The 20,299-nt window shown below is 45.5% G+C and overlaps 1 protein-coding gene across 30 annotated transcripts in view; it reads right to left on the bottom strand.

Moving 5' to 3' along the window:
* Positions 1-20,299, bottom strand: part of LOC132834995 (sorbin and SH3 domain-containing protein 1) — a 434,648-nt gene that overhangs the window by 27,282 nt on the left and 387,067 nt on the right. For 25 of the 30 annotated variants that reach the window (XM_060854191.1, XM_060854189.1, XM_060854190.1 and 22 more), the window contains 2 exons: positions 16,150-16,238; positions 2,665-2,832 (listed from right to left, as the gene is read on the bottom strand). In XM_060854191.1, the coding sequence (XP_060710174.1) occupies positions 2,665-2,832; positions 16,150-16,238 (257 nt within the window). The remainder of the gene's footprint in view (positions 1-2,664; positions 2,833-16,149; positions 16,239-20,299) is intronic. The other 5 variants (XM_060854184.1, XM_060854202.1, XM_060854214.1 and 2 more) reach the window with 3 other exon arrangements.

The following is a 20,299-nucleotide window of genomic DNA, read 5'->3' as shown; positions in this document are numbered from 1 at the left end:
AAGATATTTGACTAACAGGGGCTTCAGAAGTGGGTTCAATCCTGTCTTCAATCCTCTGATCTATGCATGGCATGCAGGAGTACATCTTGGATGTGCAATTCATGCAAATGTGTACACCACTGGACATACATGTGTGTAGATGCAAGTTTTCGTGCACATAAATACATACATCACCCATGTGCAATCTCTCACACACACAGAGACACACACACACAGAGACACACACACACAGAGACACAGAGACACACACCTGAGGAATGGCCAACAGCAGGCACCCTTCCTAAGCCACAGATAAAGTCAACTGCACCATTCCAAGTGTTGACTGTGACCAGGTAACCAGCATAGTCCAGGCAACTTGAGGCTGGTGCTTTCTGCCCTGTGGTATGCTCAGAGGTGGAACCATCAACAGAGATGATTCCAATCTCCTTTTCTGGAATTCCGATCACTTACTGAGTGGCATTAAGTCATGTATTCCAGAATATATCAGCTACAGTCTCCACTCCAGTCAGAGGAGAGGCAAAATGAAACAGAATCGAATCCCAACAGCTGCAAAAATTGAGTAGATTCAAGGAATCGGGCAAACCTAACAATATAGTTAATGATTAAAAATGTAGAACCTTAAGTACTTTGCCTGTGTCATTTTCCTGTCAACATATTCATTCTTCATCCATTAACAGACCATTCACAAGATGGGCATGATCAATTTCATGTGCAGAAATTAATACTTCCCAAATAAATGGAAACTTATGGGGGCAATGCAAATGAAAACAAAGCTGTAGTTTCAAAAGGAAGTGTAAATATTATAATAACACGTTAATTAATGTATAAGTGAATGGCAGGAGTGCTGGACTGTGTCTTGAACATGGAAGCAGAATTATATGTTCCAGGTGTTGGTGAATACTGGTGGCACCATTGTGTGGTTAAGGCAAGAAATATCACACCCAGTGGCAGCAGTCCTTTTGTCCAATGGTCTGAACCAAACAGAGAGGTGAAAGTGATGAGCAACAAACTGATCACCACAGAGTAGGGACCACCAACTCCATGTCATTCTGAATGAGGACAACCAACCCAAACCTCGAGTCATTTTTTGAAAAAGATTTGTTATTAATCTTTCTTTAATTCTTTCTTTCCTCATTTCTTTAATTATTCTTTCTTTCTCTTTTTTACCCCTCTCTCTGAACTGTAGCCAATTGGTCTGGTTAAGAGTCACCAGCGCATACTGTAAATTTGAGCAGTGATTAGGAGCCAGGATCAAGACCCTAAAAGATTGCTGAATGGAACTGTTCTCCTGAATGGAACCCAGTTCTGATAATCCTGTTTTGATGCCTTTAACAATACAACAAAGAATTTGACAAAACTTAAAGCACAGGATTTCCTTCAACCAACAGGTTTGATAGGCACAGGAATCAGGTCCATGCATATTTGCTCACAGAGGATGGCATCAAACCAGATCGCTTTGCTCTTCATTTATTTTTGATGCACATCTCAGTTGTGCTGAGACACAGTGCAGCTACAAAGCCCAGGTTTGCTATATTAACAAGGAATTGCGCATAGCCAATGAAGGGAATCGATTTCACACCTTGAGGAATACCATTCCAATCAAACATGGGACAAGGTCGGGCGGTGCTGCTTCAGCCGGTAGAGGGATTGAACCTGCACTGCAGCTGAGACTAGCCAGAGCTAGCTAACTGCTAACCTCCCCTCTCTCATCGTGTTACTGAATTCATTTTATTGCCTCCATCAGGACTAGCATCATTAGATAAACATATGGATGATAATGAAATAGTGTAGGTTAGATGGGTTTCAGATTGGTTTCACAGGTCGGCACAACGTCGAGGGCTGAAGGGCCTGGACTGCACTGTCACATTCTATGTTCTAGCACAGCTACAAATGACAACTATCCCCTTCACCAAATGCCCGGTTTGTACTTTCGGACTAGCATGATACAGGCCCACACAGTACCAGGATGTTTCCTTGTTCAGTTCCCAGTCTGCCCTGGATCAGACCTGTCGCAGTAAACTCCCGCAACTGACCCCGGCAGAAGGAGAGTGAAACCAGTGAGTTGACTGCTGCCCTGCAATCATACAGCCATGCTCAGTGCGATAATGCTATGCATCTTGACTGTGATGCGGTCTGCAGTCAAATAGCCCATGCACAGCTGAGGCCCTGGAAATTAGCAGCCCCGCTTTATTTACCTGGTGAAACGTAGTTGGGAATTAAATTGTTTCCAGACAACCTCACATTTTGAAAGAAAAGCTGGCTTTGTAAGACATATCAGAGTAGGATCCTCCTTTAAGCAGCTCTCACAAATAGTCAATGCCAAAATGGAGTGATGGGGTTAGTATGAAATGAAGATAAATATCAGGCTTTTAAAATCAGGAACATGTTTAAACAAAAAAGGTGAATAATCGTTGGGTGGTGTTTTGAAAAGTGCAGGACAACACACACAGACAATCCAGTGGCAAGGGCGGGCTGTGAGATGGTTTAAAATCATGCAGCATGAATGGCTATGAAACATCTGCTCACAATTCCTCAGAGTTAGCTTTTTACCACAGGGTTAGTGCACATATTCCACGAAAAGCTAAACAAGAAACAGCACAGCATAGAGAACATGGCATGTACTGTTCTGGGTCAAATTTGTGCACGGAGGTGAGTGGAACCGACCTCTGACCCAGATCTCCTCCTGGCTGCCTCATCTATGTCAAGGAGGTCCCCAAATCTGTCATTAGTGATAAATTGGTGATGTGTAAGAGCGATTCCTGTGTGCCTCCTGGCTGCAATATCTGCTTCCTCTTGTTCCCGTCTAAGCCGTCTCTGCTCTTCTAATAGTCTCTGGTAGAAAATCGCACAAAATCGGGGTTGTAAAGTTTTCCTTTGCTTATTCAAAAGAGCGACACACAAAAAGAAGCCTATTCTCTCTCGCCAAAAATATTCAAACACGTCAAAAGCTGTGAGGATGCAGAATCTGGCTTTCAGAAAAATTACGTGCAACACAGACCCACAATCTCTTACAATGCTTGTTTTTGACTGGTGCAGACTCAATGGCTGAAGGGCCTTTTCCTGACACTGGAGACCTCTGGACTCCGAGTCTAATGCTCATGTTGCACCCACTTGTAATTTGAGATTGACAAGCAACCCCACTTTCTTCAGGTTTAATTCAGGTTAGTGAGAAATGCAATTGATAAGCTCACATAACAAGAAGAGAGTTGGGTGCAAACAGAAAATGACAAAGTTTAGATTGAAATACACCACAGACAGAACGGGGTTCCTGCTAAACCAGAGACCTTGCAAATCAGCCATGGTGAAAGAGTAGACCCCTCCGTCGACCACAGGAGACAGGCAGTGGTGATTATTCCTCCAAATGCTTTTATCAATGTCAAACGTTTAACACAGCTATAGGCAGTGACATGCAGTTATAGTGCAGTGAGGACATTGTAGAGATCAACAAATTAAACGATTCTCACATTCCACTGCAATTAGTGTAAAATCATTCCAGGTTGGGGAAGAAAAATGCCAATCGTGCAACATAAGTATCACTTGGTAAGATAAGATGCAAACCCTCTCATTTTCCCAATAGTCTCACAATCCATTGCTAATGGAATTATTGAGTGATCACAGCAATGAGTCCAAACAGATGGAGAAAAGAGGTGGGGAAACCCTTAGTGGTGGAGAGCTTTGGGAACCATCAGTTAACAGTCCCGAACAAGCTACACTTACCACACGCCAGATCTCAGGTGGTTTGGACAATACATCACAAACTAGTACTCTCTAAAAATCCCTCTAATTTGTTCTTTAGTAACTGACCACCAGCTGCTACCATCGCCCCAGTGAGTGCGTTCCACTGCACTCACTGGAATACTGTTCCACTGTCCTCCGGTCCTGATGCTCTGAATAAGGTGAATGAGCCGATGATGGTCTTCATTCTCTAACCCATTACAACCTTCAAAACAGCAAACATATCATCTCACCCTTCTCTCTCAGGGAGATGATGCCCAGTTTACATCCCTCCATCCTCTCAAGCTCGTTCCCCTCCAATATCCTTCAAACTTCTTTAGTCTCCTTTTTACACAGCGGTGAGAACAATCATACACAGTACTAGGAATGTAATCTCAACAATCATTTACAAAGAAGCAGGGTTACCTCACTACCTCAACTCAATATTAACCTTTTGCTAGATCCCAACTGATCACAGAAGACATTCAATACAGATTGGAGAAATAAACACATAGCACAGGAAGGGGTCCTCTGACCCATTCAATCCATGCCAGCATTTTACTCAACTCTTGCCTCCTCTTATCTAACCTCACCCTCAAAATAATCCTGTCTGCCCTTATTATTCACGTGGTCCCTACAGATTCCCATTAAATGTGACTGACCTTAACCATTTCCTGGGATTAGATTCTGCATTCTCTGCGTGGACGGGTTGTTTCCGAATTCCTTGTTGGATTTCTTGGCAATATTTGTTTGCTCTTCCCCACAACAGAAAACATTCGCAGTGTTTAGTAAAACACTTTGTATTTTTAATAACTTCTGTCTGATCATCCCTTATTGCCTGTTTTAACAGCAAGAGTCTCAGTTTGTTTAATCTTTCCTTACAGTTACAACCTCCAAGTTCTGGTATTTGCTTTGCAAACACTTTGTGTCTTCTCCTATGCCATGATATCTATGTTACAATATAGCAGCCAGAGCTATACACAACAGCCTAATTTTGGTGAAACCAATTTTCCGTAAAGTTTAATATAATTTCCCCACTTATGAATTCCAGCTGTTTCAATTCGATAGATTCATAGAGTAGATTGATAGAGTGAAAACTGGCCATTCAGCCTATTGAGGCCACACCAACCCTTCAACCCACACCCCTCACTTTTACTATTGCATATCTCCACTATAAATTAACATACATTTCAAATTAAACAATTCAACAAGAGGAGATATATTTTTCTTTTGGACTATGCCAAACCAGATCATTGTTACTCAAACGATCATTTATCACAATTATTGTGGATCCTAGCAAGGTTGTTACTACTGATATAATACTAGGATGTCTCTAAATTTCTGATTTGCATTCTCACTCCCTTTGTAAATATTCGCAAGCTTCCAACTGCAGAGATCATTCCAGAATCTAGAACATTCTGGAAGATGGTTACCAACACATCGTTTAGCTCTGTAGCCACCTCTCTCAACACTCAGATATCAGATCCCAGGCTGAAAATGTGTTGCTGGAAAAGCGCAGCAGGTCAGGCAGCATCCAAGGAACATGAAATTCGACGCTTCGGGCATAAGCCCTTCATCAGGAATGAGGAAAGTGGGTCCAGCAGGCTAAGATAAAAGGTAGGGAGGAGGGACTTAGGGGAGGGGCGATGGAGATGTGATAGGTGGAAGGAGGTCAAGGTGAGGGTGATAGACCGGAGTGGGGTGGGGGCGGAGAGGTCAGGAAGAAGATTGCAGGTTAGGAAGGCGGTGCTGAGTTCGAGGGATTCGACTAAGACAAGGTGGGGGGAGGGGAAATGAGGAAACTGGAGAAATCCGAGTTCATCCCTTGTGGTTGGAGGGTTCCCAGGCGGAAGATGAGGCGCTCTTCCTCCAACCGTCGTGTTGTTATGGTCTGGCGATGGAGGAGTCCAAAGACCTGCATGTCCTTGGTGGAGTGGGAGGGGGAGTTAAAGTGTTGAGCCACGGGGTGGTTGGGTTGGTTGGTCCAGGTGTCCCAGAGGTGTTCTCTGAAATGTTCTGCAAGTAGGCGGCCTGTCTCCCCAATATAGAGGAGGCCACATCGGGTGCAGCGGATGTAATAGATGATGTGTGTGGAGGTGCAGGTGAATTTGTGGCGGATATGGAAGGATCCCTTGGGGCCTTGGAGAGAAGTAAGGGAGGAGGTGTGGGCGCAAGTTTTGCATTTCTTGTGGTTGCAGGGGAAGGTGCCGGGAGTGGAGGTTGGGTTGGTGGGGGGTGTGGACCTGACTAGGGAGTCACGGAGGGTGTGGTCTTTTCGGAACGCTGATAGGGGAGGGGAGGGAAATATATCCCGAGTGGTGGGGTCCGTTTGGAGGTGGTGGAAATGACGGCGGATGATACGCTGTATATGGAGGTTGGTGGGGTGGTAGGTGAGAACCAGTGGGGTTCTGTCCTGGTGGCGGTTGGCGAGGTGGGGCTCAAGGGCGGAGGAGTGGGAAGTGGAGGAGATGCGGTGGAGGGCATCGTCGATCACGCCTGGGGGGAATCTGCGGTCCTTGAAGGAGGAGGCCATCTGGGCTGTACGGGATTGGAACTGGTCTTCCTGGGAGCAGATGCGGCGGAGACAAAGGAATTGGGAATATGGGATGGCGTTTTTACAGGGGGCAGGGTGGGAGGAGGTGTAGTCTAGGTAGCTGTGGGAGTCAGTCGGTTTATAGTATATGTCCGTGTTGATTCGGTCGCCCGAGATAGAAATGGAAAGGTCTAGGAAGGGGAGGGAGGAGTCTGAGACGGTCCAGGTGAATTTGAGGTCGGGGTGGAAGGTGTTGGTAAAGTGAATGAACTGTTCAACCTCCTCGTGGTAGCACGAGGCAGCGCCGATACAGTCATCGATGTAGCGGAGGAAAAGGTGGGGGTGGTGCCAGTGTAGTTGCGGAAGATGGACTGTTCCACATATCCTACGAAGAAGCAGGCATAGCTGGGGCCCATGGCAACTCCTCTGGTTTGGAGGAAGTGGGAGTATTGGAAAGAGAAGTTGTTCAGGGTGAAGACTAGTTCAGTCATTCGAAGGAGGGTGTTAGTGGAAGGGTACTGGTTGGTACGGCAGGAAAGGAAGCAGCAGAGGGCTTTGAGTCCTTCGTGATGGGGGATGGAGGTGTACAGGGACTGGATGTTCATGGTGAATATAAGGCGTTGGGGACCGGGGAAGCAAAAATCATGGAGCAGGTGGAGGGCGTGGGTAGTGTCCCGAACGTAGGTGGGGAGTTCTTGGACTAAGGGGGACAGGACCGTGTCGGGGTATGCGGAGAGGAGTTCGGTGGGGCAGGAGCAGGCTGAGACAGTGGGTCAGCCGGGGCAGTCAGGTTTGTGGATTTTGGGCAGGAGGTAGAAACGGGCGGTGCGGGGTTGTGGGACAACGAGGTTGGAGGCGGTGGATGGGAGATCCCCTGAGGTGATGAGGTTATGGATGGTCTGGGAGATGATGGTTTGGTGGTGGGAGGTGGGGTCATGGCCTAGGGGGCAGTAGGAGGTGTCCGCGAGCTGACGTTTGGCCTCAGCGGTATAAAGGTCGGTGCGCCAAATTACTACCGCGCCTCCCTTGTCTGCTGGTTTGATGGTGAGGTTGGGGTTGGAGCAGAGGGAGTGGAGGGCTGCATGTTCCGAGGGTGAGAGGTTGGAGTGAGTAAGAAGGGTGGACAGGTTGAGGCGGTTAATGTCGCGGCGGCAGTTGGCTATAAAGAGATCGAGGGTGGGTAAGAAGCCAGCATGGGGCGTCCAGGTGGATGGGGTGTGTTGGAGGCGGGAGAAGGGGTCGTCAGAAGGTGGGCGAGAATCTTGGTTGAAGAAGTAGGCGCGGAGGCGAAGGCGGCAGAAGAATTGTTCAATGTCTCGCCTCGTGTTGAACTCGTTAATCCGAGAGCGTAGGGAAATGAAGATGAGGCCTCTGCTGAGGACTGATCTTTCATCCTCAGAGAGGGGGAGGTCTGGAGGGATGGTGAAGACACGGCAGGGCTGGGAGCTAGGACCTGCTGTGGAGCTGGAGCTGGGGGCGGGGTTAGGCGCAGGGGCAGGGACGGAGATCGGTGTGGGGGCAGGGTTATGCGTGGTGACGGAGATCGGCGTGGGGGCGGGGTTATGCGTGGTGACGGAGATCGGCATGGGGGCGGAGATAGATGAGGCGTTGTGGTCGTGCAGGATAGTGATGTCACTGGGGGCGGAAGTGGCTGCGGTGACGACAACCCAAGGGGCGCAAGTGGGACTTATCAACTTTCAACCACATTAATTTCTCTCATATGTCCTTCTGAACTGATAGTGATTTTCCTCAACTCCTCATTTTCCCTACATAAGAACTAGGAGTAGGAGTAGGCCGTCTGGCCCTTCAAGCCTGCTCCACCATTCAATCAGATCATGGCTGATCATTTTGTGGACTCAGCTCCACTTACTCACCCTCTCACCGTACTCCTTAATTCCTTTAATGTTTAAAAAAAATCTATCTTAGCATCAAGTACTTCACTGGGCAGGAAATTCCACAGATTCACAACCCTCTGGGTGAAGAAGTTCCTTCTCAATTCAGTCCTAAATCTGCTCCCCCTAATGCTGAGGCTATGTCCTCTTGTCCTAGTTTCACCCACCAGTGGAAACATCTTCTCTAATCCCTTCATAATTTTGCATGCTTCTATAAGATCCTCCCTCATTCTTCTAAATTCCAATGATTGTAATCCCAGTTTACTGTCTCTCCTCGTAGGCGAACCCCCTCAACTCAGGAATCAAGCTAGTGAACCTCCTCTGTATTTTCTGTTTTCCAATCTACTGGAACTGCCCCAGAGTCCAATGCATTTAGGAAAATTAGAAGTGCACTTGCTACTTCAACCACCATCTCCTTTAGTACCCTGAGATACATTCCATCAGTACCAGGAGACTAGTCTAAATTTAGCTCCATTAGTTTGTCCAACATGACCTCTTCTGTAATAATGATTGTTTCCAGGGCACACCTCCACACTCACTTCCCTCCAAGGCCCCAAGGGATCCTTCCATATCCGCCACAAGTTCACCTGTACCTCCACACACATCATCTATTGCATCCGCTGCACCCGATGTGGCCTCCTCTATATTGGTGAGACAGGCCGCTTACTTGCGGAACGCTTCAGAGAACACCTCCGGGCCGCCCGAACCAACCAACCCAATCACCCCGTGGCTCAACACTTTAACTCTCCCTCCCACTCCACCGAGGACATGCAGGTCCTTGGACTCCTCCACCGGCAGAACACAACACGATGGCTGGAGGAGGAGCGCCTCATCTTCCGCCTGGGAACCCTCCAACCACAAGGTATGAATTCAGATTTCTCCAGTTTCCTCATTTCCCCTCCCCCCACCTTGTCTCAGTCGGTTCCCTCGAACTCAGCACCGCCCTCCTAACCTGCAATCCTCTTCCTGACCTCTCCGCCCCCACCCCACTCCGGCCTATCACCCTCACCTTGACCTCCTTCCACCTATCTCACCTCCATCGCCCCTCCCCCTAGTCCCTCCTCCCTACCTTTTATCTTAGCCTGCTTGGCTCTCTCTCTTATTCCTGATGAAGGGCTTGCGCTCGAAACGTCGAATTCTCTATTCCTGAGATGCTGCCTGGCCTGCTGTGCTTTGACCAGCAACACATTTGCAGCTGTGATCTCCAGCATCTGCAGACCTCATTTTTTACTCCAGGTCCTCACCTATCTTCGTCTTTGTCAATTACTGGTATGTTAGTAGCGTCCTCTACTGTAGACCGACACAAAATACCTGTTCAATGCTCTGGCCATTTCATCATATCCCATAACTAAATGCCCTTTCTAATCTTCTTAAATGACCAACATTTACTTTAGCCACTCTTTTTTTGTTTTGCATATTTATAGAAACCTTTGCTATCTGTCTTTATATTCTGTGCTAGTGTTTATGTTCTATCGTACTTTTCTTTATAACTATTTCCTGTGGCTTTCTGTTGACCTTTAAAGTTTTCCCAATGATCTTGGCCACTTTCTATACGCTCTCATTCAATTCAATAACCGCCTTTATTTCCTTAGACACCCATGACGGATTACCCCATTTTTTTAAATTAAAAAAAACTGTCCTTCCTTTTCACTGGAATATACTTTTGCTGAGCACTTTGAAAAATTGCTTTGAAAATCCTCCACTGCTAGTCAATTGTCCCACCATAAAATTGTTGTTCCCAGTCTACTTTAACCAAGACCTCCCTCATCCTATTGCAGTCTCCTTTGTTTAAGCACAGGACCCTGATATTGGATTATCTTCACACTCTCCATCGGGAATCTGAATTCAACCATACTATGATCACTCCTTCTAAGAGGATTCCCTAACTAGGAGGTCATTAATTATTCCTGTCTCATTACACAGGACCAGATCTAGGATTGCTTGCTCCTTCATTGTTTCCACTGCATCAGTTCAAGAAAGCTATTGCAGGTACACATTACAATGAACTCCTCAAGGGTACCCTGACCGAACTGGTTTGACCAATCGACATGTAGATTAAAATCCCCCGTGATAATTGCCATATCATTTTTACAGGCATTAGTTATTTCTTTGTTTATTGCCTGCCCCAAGTGATGTTATTATTCGGTGGCCTATAGACTACATCTACCAGTGACTTTTTCTTAGAGTTTCTAATTTCCACCCAAATACATTCAACCTTATTCTCCATAGAACCTCTAACATATCTCAGCACCACCTTGATGTCATCCTTGTATATCAGAACTACACCCCCTCCCTTACCTTCCTGTCTGTCCTTCTGAGTAGTCTAGATACTCCGAGCTATTTAACTCCCAGTTGTGACCATCCTGTAACCTTGTCTCCATTATGGCTACTAAATCATATTCATTCGCAATGATTTGTGCCATTAATTCATTGACCTTGTTACAAATGCTACTAGTATTCAGGGGAAGTGCCCTCATGATTTCCAACATGTCTAAAAATAATATCTCCTGAGTTCTCCTTCATTTTTGCTTCTTTCATAGCCTACCTTGTAGTTAAACCCTCCTGCACACATGCTATCCTGATACTTACCTTTTTATTTACCACCGTACTTCCTGTTGTTTTTCCTTTCCTTTCCCCAACTCACTAGTTTAAAGACCTAGTGACCATCCTATTTGTCTTTTCACTAGAACACTGGTTTCAGATTGATTCAGGTGGAGACCGTCCCATTGTTACAGATCCCTCTTATTCCAAAACTGATACCTATCAAAATGAACCCTTCTTTCCCACACCACTCCCCTAGCCACATGTTTACATCCTTAATGTTCTTATTCTTAGTTATTTGGAGCTCTAATTCTGGGAGATTTCTTGCATCTTCCTCTCTGAAAACCAACACCAAGTAGTCATTTAACTTATCTGCATTTTCTTTATACTCTTATAATTTCTCCTGACTCTGCCTCTACTTTGCCAGGATCCCCTCTTCACTTTAAAAGAAATTGAATCTCCTCTCAAACATCTCCTTAATCTATTCACATAACTAAAGTTCCTTATCCCCTGAACCATTCACATCAGTCTGTTCTCTGAAGCCTTCACAATCTTTTAGTGTGTTGCCCAGAACTGAACGCAATCTCCAATTAAGCCTGATCCAATGTTTGTTAAAGGTTCACTATAACTCCCTTGCTTTTGCTATCCAAGCCTCTCAAGTGCTGCCTCACAGCTCCAGGGACCCGGGTTTGATTCCAGCCTCTGGCAACTGTCTGTGTGGAGTTTGCACATGCTCTGGTTTCCTCCCACAGTCCAAAGATGTGCAGGTCAGGTGAAGTGGTCATGCTAAATTGCCCATCGAGTTAGGTATATTAGTCAGAGGGAAATGGGTCTGGGTGGGTTACTCCTTGGAGGGTCGGTGTGGACTTGTTGGGCTGAAGGGCCTGTTTCCACATTGTAGGGAATCTTATCAAGCTGGGGATCCTACAAGGCTTCTTAACCGCTTCTCACCTCCATTGTTAACTGTACTTGTACTTCTGTTCCTGGACTCCATTTCGAATGTACTTTTAGCTTATATCACCTCCCCCCCAGTTTTCCTACCAAAATATATCGTTTTGCACTTCTCTACTTTAAAATTCATTCGCAATGTCAGCCTGTTCCATTAGCCTATATTCTCCTAAAGTCTTAGTACCCTCTTCATGGTTCACAAAATGTTCCAGTGTTTGTGTCGCATTCAAATTTGCAACTCTTCCCTGCATACCCATTTATATTGATCAAGAGAAGTCACATTACTGACCTCTGGGGAATACCACTGTACATCAGCTTAACGTCTGAAAAATCTCTTCCCTACTGCTCTCTCTTTCTACTCATACTGGCAGCTTTCTATTAGTCCCAACCCTCGAACTCAGCACCACCTTCCTAACCTGCAATCTTTTTCCTGACCTCTCCGCCCCCGCCCACACCCCCATCCCCACTCCGGCCTATCACCCTCACCTATCACATTTCCAAGTCCCTCCTCCCTATCTTAGCCTGCTTGGCACACTCTCCTCATTCCTGAAGAAGGGCTCATGCCCGAAACGTCAAATCTCCAGCAACACATTTTCAGCCCTGATCTCCAGCATCTGCAGTCCTCACTTTCTCCGAGAAAACTTTCTATCAATCCTCTTATTCCAGGGTCATTGACTTTCCTCATAATTATGGCACTTTATTCAGCGATAATTTTCAAAGGGAGTTGAAAATACACTTAAAATGATGTGGGGAACATATAAAGTGGATGTAATTGGATGGATTTTTCAAAAGAATGGTATTGACATGATGAGTGAAGTGGTATTGTTCAATGCTGTACAGTCCTGAGAGATAATGGGCTGGTTAAACTGGGCTGTTGAAGTGGCAAAACCAGTTCATGGTAAATTTTGTAAAAATACACATTGGATACCATAGCAATAGGAATGGTCCACCAACCAGAATCTCCAATACCTCCACAATGACCACAGGACATAGAACATTTTGACTTTTCACTGAGGCGACATTCCTGATTGAAATCTAATTATTTAAAGTTTCCTGGTTCGTGCTTCTTTCTCCTTCATTTATCAACAAAGTGTGTGGTAGAGCTGATCACCAAGTGCAGGTCATCTCTATAAGCAGCAAGGAAATGGTACATGGGAGCAGTTCAGCATGACAAGATTGGAGCAATGCTTGTCTCCATTAGCGAGTTTGGAGAAGATTTGCATCTCAGGTCGAGGTTCTGGATGTAGGTTTGCTAGCTGAGCCGGAAGGTTTGTTTTCAGACATTTCGCCACCATACTTGGTAACATCATCAGTGAGCCTCGAGAGGTTGCAAAACGTCTGAAAACGAACCTTCTGGCTCAGCGAGCAAACCTACATCCAGTTAGTTCTATGTCATGCATCTCTTTTCCAGTGATTTATTGTTCGTTCCAAGAGGCTTTATAATGGGTGCCTTTGTTGTCCAGAACTAATACTCTTCCAATAAGAGGCTCTTAAAAGTCTCATTACATAAGTTAATGCACATCTTTTCTACTTCTCCCAGTGTTGTAATAATCTCTAATAGCCAACACATTTTACTGATGATCTATTCCTAAATTCTGCTGGATAACAACTTTATCTGCATCGCCACACATTTGAACATAGAACAATACAGCACACGAACAATACCAAATTCAACTAATTCCTTTTGCCTAGCCTTGGTCCATATCCCTCCATTCCTTGCATGCTCATCTAATAGTCCCTTAAATGCTCCTACTGTATCTGCCTCCACCATTATCCCTGGCAGCTGTGTTCCACACTTCCAGCACTTGCTATGTAAAAAACTTGCCCCTCACATCTCTTTGAACTTTCCCCTCTCACCTTACATGCATATCCCCTAGTATTGGACATTTCAACTCTGGGAAAAAGATTCTATCAACCTTATCTATGTATCTCATAATTTTTGTACAATTCTGTTTTCTTGACTCCCCTCTGCCTCTGTCAGTCCAGAGAAAACAACCAGAGTTTTTCTAGCCTCTCCTTATAGAACAAACCCTCTAATCCAAACAACATCCTGATAAACCTCTCCTACACTGTTGGCAAAGCGTCTACATCCATCCTGTAATGTGGTGACCAGAATTGAATGCGACCTAACCAAAGTCTTATAAAGCTGCAAAATGACATCCGTACTCTTGCACTCAATTCTTTGACTAACAAAGGTAAGTATGCCAAATGCCTTCTTTACCAAACTACCTATCTACTTGTATGGCCACTTTCAGACAGCTATGGGCTTGAACTGTAAGATCCCTCAGCACATCAATGCTGTTCAGAGTCCTGCCATTAACTGTATACTTTTCCTTAAAATTTGACCTCCCAAAATGCAACACATCACACTTGCCCGGAGTAAACTTAATCTGTCATTTCTCTACCCATTTCTGCAACTGATCTATATCCCGCTGTATCCATTGACAACCATCTATACTATCCACAACTCCAGTGATTTGTATGTGGTCTACAAACTTACTAACATACCCATCCACACTTTGTTTATTCTTTATTGTCATTCATGGATGAAACTTGCTTGGAAATCATTTCTCAAACACCACTTTGAATTCAGATTTTTCACAGTAAATAGAAATAAATAAGTATATTCTGATAGCCAGTACAGAGACATGGCTGGAGGATGATAGATTGGAACCTGAATACTGAAAGATTCATGACACTTAGGAAGGACAGGAAACTAAGAAAAGGTGGAGAGGTGGCACTATTAACTAATGACATATTTGCACAATTAAGGTGGGGGATGACCCAAGTTCAGGACACTAGAACAGTTTGGACACAGATGAGAAACAGTAAAGGCAGAATATCACCTGTAGGAGCGAAATATGGACATTAACCGCTTGATAGGAAATAATGGGAGATAGTGAGGACAGCAGATGCTGGAGAATGACAGTCAATAAAGTTTGGTGCTGGAAAAAGCACAGTGGGTCAGGCAACCTCTGAGAAATGTGAGAGTCAATGTTTCAGGCATAACCTCTCATCAGCTCCTGATGAAGGGTCAAGCCCAAAACGTCAATGCTCTTGCTCCTCGGGAAATAGTGGGAGTTAATCAGAAAAGGTACAGTAATAATCACGGGGGATTTTAATCTGCATATTAATGGCCAAAGATACCAAAGATTAGGACTTCACACAATGTTTTAGAATAGTTTAATAGAATAGCACCTCTGGAGCTAACTAGAGAGGTTTTAGAAGACCTGGTGATGTGCAACAAGAAGGAATTTCATCTTAAGGTGCCCTTGGTAGTTGCGATCATAACATGTTTGAATCCTGCTGAAGGAAAGACTGGCGCCATGAGTAGTATTTTAAATTTGAGGAAGAGATTGGGTCCAAGATTATAGGATCCCGACAGTGCAGAAAGAGGCCATTGAGTCTGCACCAATCCTCTGAATACCATCCGAACCTGTCCCCATAATCCAACATTTATCATGGCAAATCCACCTAGCCTACACATCCCTGGACACTATGGAGCAATTCAGCATGACCAATCCATCTTAACCTGCACATCTTTGGACCATGGGAGGAAACCGAAGCACCCGAAGGAAACCCACACAGACACAAGGAGAATTTACAACTGCCCACAGACAGTCATCTGAGGCTGGAATCGAACCTGGGTTCCTGGCGCTGAGAGGCCCCACTGCTAACCACTGAGCCGCCAATGGATTCATGGTCATCATTAGAAGCTTAATTCTGAATTCACCAACTGCTGTGGTGGCATTCAAATCCTGGTCCCCAGAACATTACCTATCTCTCTGGATTAACACCCAACAGTAACACCACTCAGCCATCACCTCCCCTACTGTTAATTCATAAGTTTGGCTGTGACCAACTCTTGGCTAATGTGGGAAATCAATACGTGATCAGCTCTCTCTGAACCACAAAGTTAACTAGTTTATACTGCCACCCATACTTTGAACTATGGTAGAGAACTAGTTGCTCTGGAGAGATTCAGCGACTTATGATGCAATGTGCAGGGTAAGTCCCGTTTAACTATTCAACTTTTGCATATTGCAAAACAAAAAAAAAGTGTGGAGCCATTACAACCTGCTATAATATCAGAATCACGCAATCTGTTCACAGCGCAGAAAGGCTATTCAGCCAATCAGGTCTGCACCATTTCTGCAAAGGAGCACTTCTCCCATTCTACTGCCTTCTCTCTGTAACCTGTACATCCTTCCAGCCTTTTAAAAGCCTTGATTGAACTTGCCTCCACCCACTCTCAGGACAGTATAATTCAGACCCTAAACACTGCTGCATGAAAACAGGGTACAAAGCTGAACAGAAAGTGTCCACTACTCCTTTTGCGAACATGCAACATAAATTGAAGGATGTAACCAGTTGAACTTACTTTCTCCGAACACTCCCTCCCCAGATACACTGCAACAGTTTCAGAGGAATAAAAAAAAGACATTCTAATGATATGGTCAAGAATTACATTTTCAAAAGTCTCAATTGACCTTTGACCAGGTCAATTGGTCAGGGACCCACCTCCTTGTCCTCTTGCCGACGGCGACACATTTCCTCAGGGGTCTCCATGCGTTCGATTGGAACAGACAGCTTTGGAGAGTCTGACTCTACTTGAAGACAATACAAAGCGAGATTAATCCACTGTCACTAACAAAAAAGGATATCGCTTGCTTTTAAGAGATAAGACAAAGATGTGTCCATACGTAACTCCATTGCAAACTGATCATTAAAGTAAAGAGTTTTGTGGCAGTCTATTCATTTGAAGTAAATATTAATAGTGGAGCAGGTTCAAGTTCTTCAAAGACGCCACTGACTGAAAGAGGGCAAACAGCTCGAGAACTCAGCTCAGAATTAATCCACAGAGAATTCCTCTCAAGTTTGCATATAATTACCTGTAAAACATTAGACCCTGATCTTGCTACTGATTTGCATCCCTCAGGAATTATTCTAATTAATATTTTAATTATTCTATCTGTAACTAATCTCCACCCTATTTGCCTTTCTCTACTGTCTCTCTCTGCCTTAGTTGAAGGAATCTCAGTCAGGCCTCCACTACTTCACAACAGTTTTTAAAAAAAAATTCTTTGAGCTAACCTGTGAAGCTCAGAATTACTACTGAACCTACAGGGCAAACAGCAAGCCTGTATGGGTATCTGACTCAGTCATGCTCCTCCCTACATTCGCTCCCTCTCTCTATTGGTTACCCTCACTGATCACATCAACCTGAAGGTCTGGGTCAGGATACAGAGAGAAACATGGCTCGCAGGCAAATGTCTCAATTAGTTATGGAGCAGCAAGTGTTTCTGATGCTTCAATTTTGAAATTATCAAGTGTTAAATTGCCTGGGTCCTCATTCTCTATAAACCCCCAGCTCCACAAAACTCAAGATCTTTGTATTCCACAGATTCTAGCAATTATTTCATTCCAATATAATTCTACCAACTATTTCAGGATTCCTCAATTTAACTGTTCCACCATTCAGCTGATGCATTTAGCTCTGTAATTTTATCTCTAAAGCTCTCCAGCTCTCCCAACTCCAGTAAACATGCTTGTTTTGAACTCTCACAATGTTCAAGTTTTTGATGAACTGTCAATCTCACACTGTGATCGAACATAAAATATGGTCCAAAAGCATTCCTGAGTGGAATCCTCAACGTTTTATAACGTTAATGGCACTAGATAAATGCAGTTGCTGTCAGTGCTAAAACTACAAAAAACAAATACCCTGTACTCACAGGCTATAAAGTGCTGAACTCAAACAATGTGTGCATGTGACAGAGTACAAGTGTGTGTAAATCTCAGAGAGAGTCTGCAAGAGAGAAAGCATGAGCTCAAGAATGAGTGAGAGTGAGAGAATGGGTGTCCATGTGTCTGGGGTAGTGTGGAGGGATGACTGGGTGGAGGAAGTGGCTAATATCAAATGGAGCATGGGAAGTCTGGGGAGGGGGTTGGGGCAGTCTTTTGACTCAACTGTTGTCTTTGAATAACTTTGGCACAAGCTGGTACACTGAGATGAACCTTGCAAGTTGCCCATCTTGCCAGTGGTTTCAGGGTCACCCATCTGGGCTGCCAAGAAATGAGGAACCCCACAATCTCAGAATACATCCTTCCCCCCCCATCTCTGTGCTTGTGGAAGAATCCAGGCCAGGGTGAGAATGTGAATGTGTCCTTGGGTCAGTGAGGGTTTCTGCCATGTGGTGGCGGTGGTGGTTGTGGTTGTGTTGTGGTAGTAATTGTGGTTGTGGTGAGGAGTGAGGGCACAACTTTTCTCATGCCCGCGTCACTGTTCCTACATTGAGTGTCCATGGGTCTGGATAGGACTGAATTTGCTCAGCACCATTTGATGGGAACACAAATGGTTCAAATGAGGGAGTTGGGAAATTTCCCTAGTATGGATGAGGTCAAAATTAACCACATAATACACGTGATGCCACTGCAACAGGGATTTGTGTGCACTGATGTGTAAGTACATGATGTATCTGCCAACTGTACTGACTGAATTCTGACCCTTCATCTCATTAGTGCACATTCCTCAAGCTTCACACAGACATGGTCAACAATAGACAATAGGTGCAGGAGTAGGCCATTCTGCCCTTCGAGCCTGCACCACCATTTATTATGATCATGGTTGATCATCCTCCCTGAGTGAGGATGGGGGTTAGTGGGCTTCGATACACTGAATAACAGCCACCTCGTGAGAAACTATCAAAAGCCAGCTGATGACTGAAGCACCGATGCTCCCTAGGAAATATCAAATGGCTAAAGGAAAAGAGAGAGTCTAGAGCGAGAATTGGAATGTCACAGATTACAAAAACAAAGAGCACAAAATGGAGGGGGGTATGGGGAGGAGAAATACAACAACAGACAAGATGCCAGTGAATTACTGGAAAGTCCACCTTTCAGGTACACGCCCAGTACATTTTGCCGATTGTTGTTTGGGTCGACCTCATCGAATACAGCTAATGGAACAAGATTCCCATTCGCAGATTCCCCTGGGAGATCAGGATGCTGAAAGATGCCATTATCTCGGCAACGTCCAGTCATGGCCGGGCTGCACATCTTTTCCAATACACGAAAGGACGTGGTGCGTCTGGGAAGGGTCGGCCCATTGTTTGAAAGTGACCCCTGTCCACCTCGGTTACCAGGCAGACTTCCTTTCTCATGCTCCACCACAACATGGCTGCCCGAGTCTGGCTGGACTATTGGCTTTCTCAGCTTGTGCAAAAAGGGTCTTTTCAGTCGGAAGGGCCTCGGGCTGAGGAGGTAGAGATTCCTGGAGAGTGGGTTTGGGAGGTGCTGCTGTGTGGCCTGCCTGGGATCCAAGGGGCTTGCTGCCTGCTTCTCGTGCCTGCGGATGGTGGTGAAGCGGGTGTAGGAGGCGGGGCAGGCTCCTTGGCAACGGTTGTTGATGCGTGCGCTCAGTGGGCGATCCTTACTGCCCGAGCTGTCAGCTGAGATGGTGGAGAGGCCGTCCGCCTTGTCATCAATAGCAGGGCACAGTGACTCTGTAACCACCACTTCACTAAGCTCCGATGCCACTTCTTCAGGATCGCTGCTGGAGATGGAAGCGTGCCGGGTGGTTATGTTAACTTCAGATCCCGTCTTGTCGTGGCATTGTGGAGAGGGCTCCAACAGACTCTCGACAGAGTGGGCCGCATGTAGGAAAGGCCTGGAGTGAGGTGGCACTGGGCTCCTGTGTGGTGTAGAGCCAGTGGTAGCATCTAGTGCGGGCATCGACCGTGACCTCTGGATGATCTGCTCAAATTCATTGACCCTGGAGGACACTGAATAGTCTGGGGCCTGGCTCAACCCATCTTGACTCAAGTTCTGCCTGCAGTGGCCTTTCAGATCATATTCTAACTGAAACACCATGGCTCTCACCATGGAGGTGGGCAGGGCTCCTGGGGGCAGCGAGCGATCCATCTGACAGGTACTTTGGCAGGTTTTGGTAAAGGCCATTGTATCATCACCACAGCCATTCGGAAGACCACCTCTCCTGGGATTGGCGGGCAGCTCCTGCACCCTCCCGTGGCTACTTGAACAAAGGCTGGGCTCCTCGCTTTCTGCCAGGAAGAGAGACTCGGCACTTCGACCAGTCTCTTTCGCCGCCACTTTCTTGCTGGTGAGTTTGCAGACGACACTGAGGAGGTTTTCGTAACTCTGAGCCCTCTGTGGACAGCGAGCGTCACCCTCTCTGTCCTGGGCACGGATGCTCTCTACCAGTAGTTTGGGCTTGAATTTTGAGGGAAGGATTTCAGAAATGCAGGCCTTTGCTGCTGACAAGGGCGTCTTATGTTTACATTTATTACCTAGCATATTACTAGAGTTAACCGGCGTACTATAAAGTGAAGTAGTTGAAATGCTGTGGCCATTCCCACCTTTAAAATCCACTGGTAAGCGTGCAGAGCAACAAAACAGACACAAGCATTAGAAAAAGCAAGCAATAGTAAACAGCTTTCAACACACCTAAAGCATTTTAAGCATTCCCAGTGGGTTACCCAGTTGTTTTAAAGCTCAGCAATTTGGATGGCTAAACCTTTTGAGTGCAGCACATACTGTTTCTGATCACTGTATGGCATCTCTTAGTCACATTGTGAGGCCAACAAAATGGAGGTTATGTGAAACGCAGTCCTTTGTTAGCACTGCTCAAGACTCATATCCCAGATTGTCA

This window comes from Hemiscyllium ocellatum, chromosome 43 (assembly GCF_020745735.1).
Source record: "Hemiscyllium ocellatum isolate sHemOce1 chromosome 43, sHemOce1.pat.X.cur, whole genome shotgun sequence".
Lineage (NCBI taxonomy): Eukaryota > Metazoa > Chordata > Chondrichthyes > Orectolobiformes > Hemiscylliidae > Hemiscyllium > Hemiscyllium ocellatum.
This window is presented reverse-complemented; position numbering and strand designations above follow the sequence as displayed.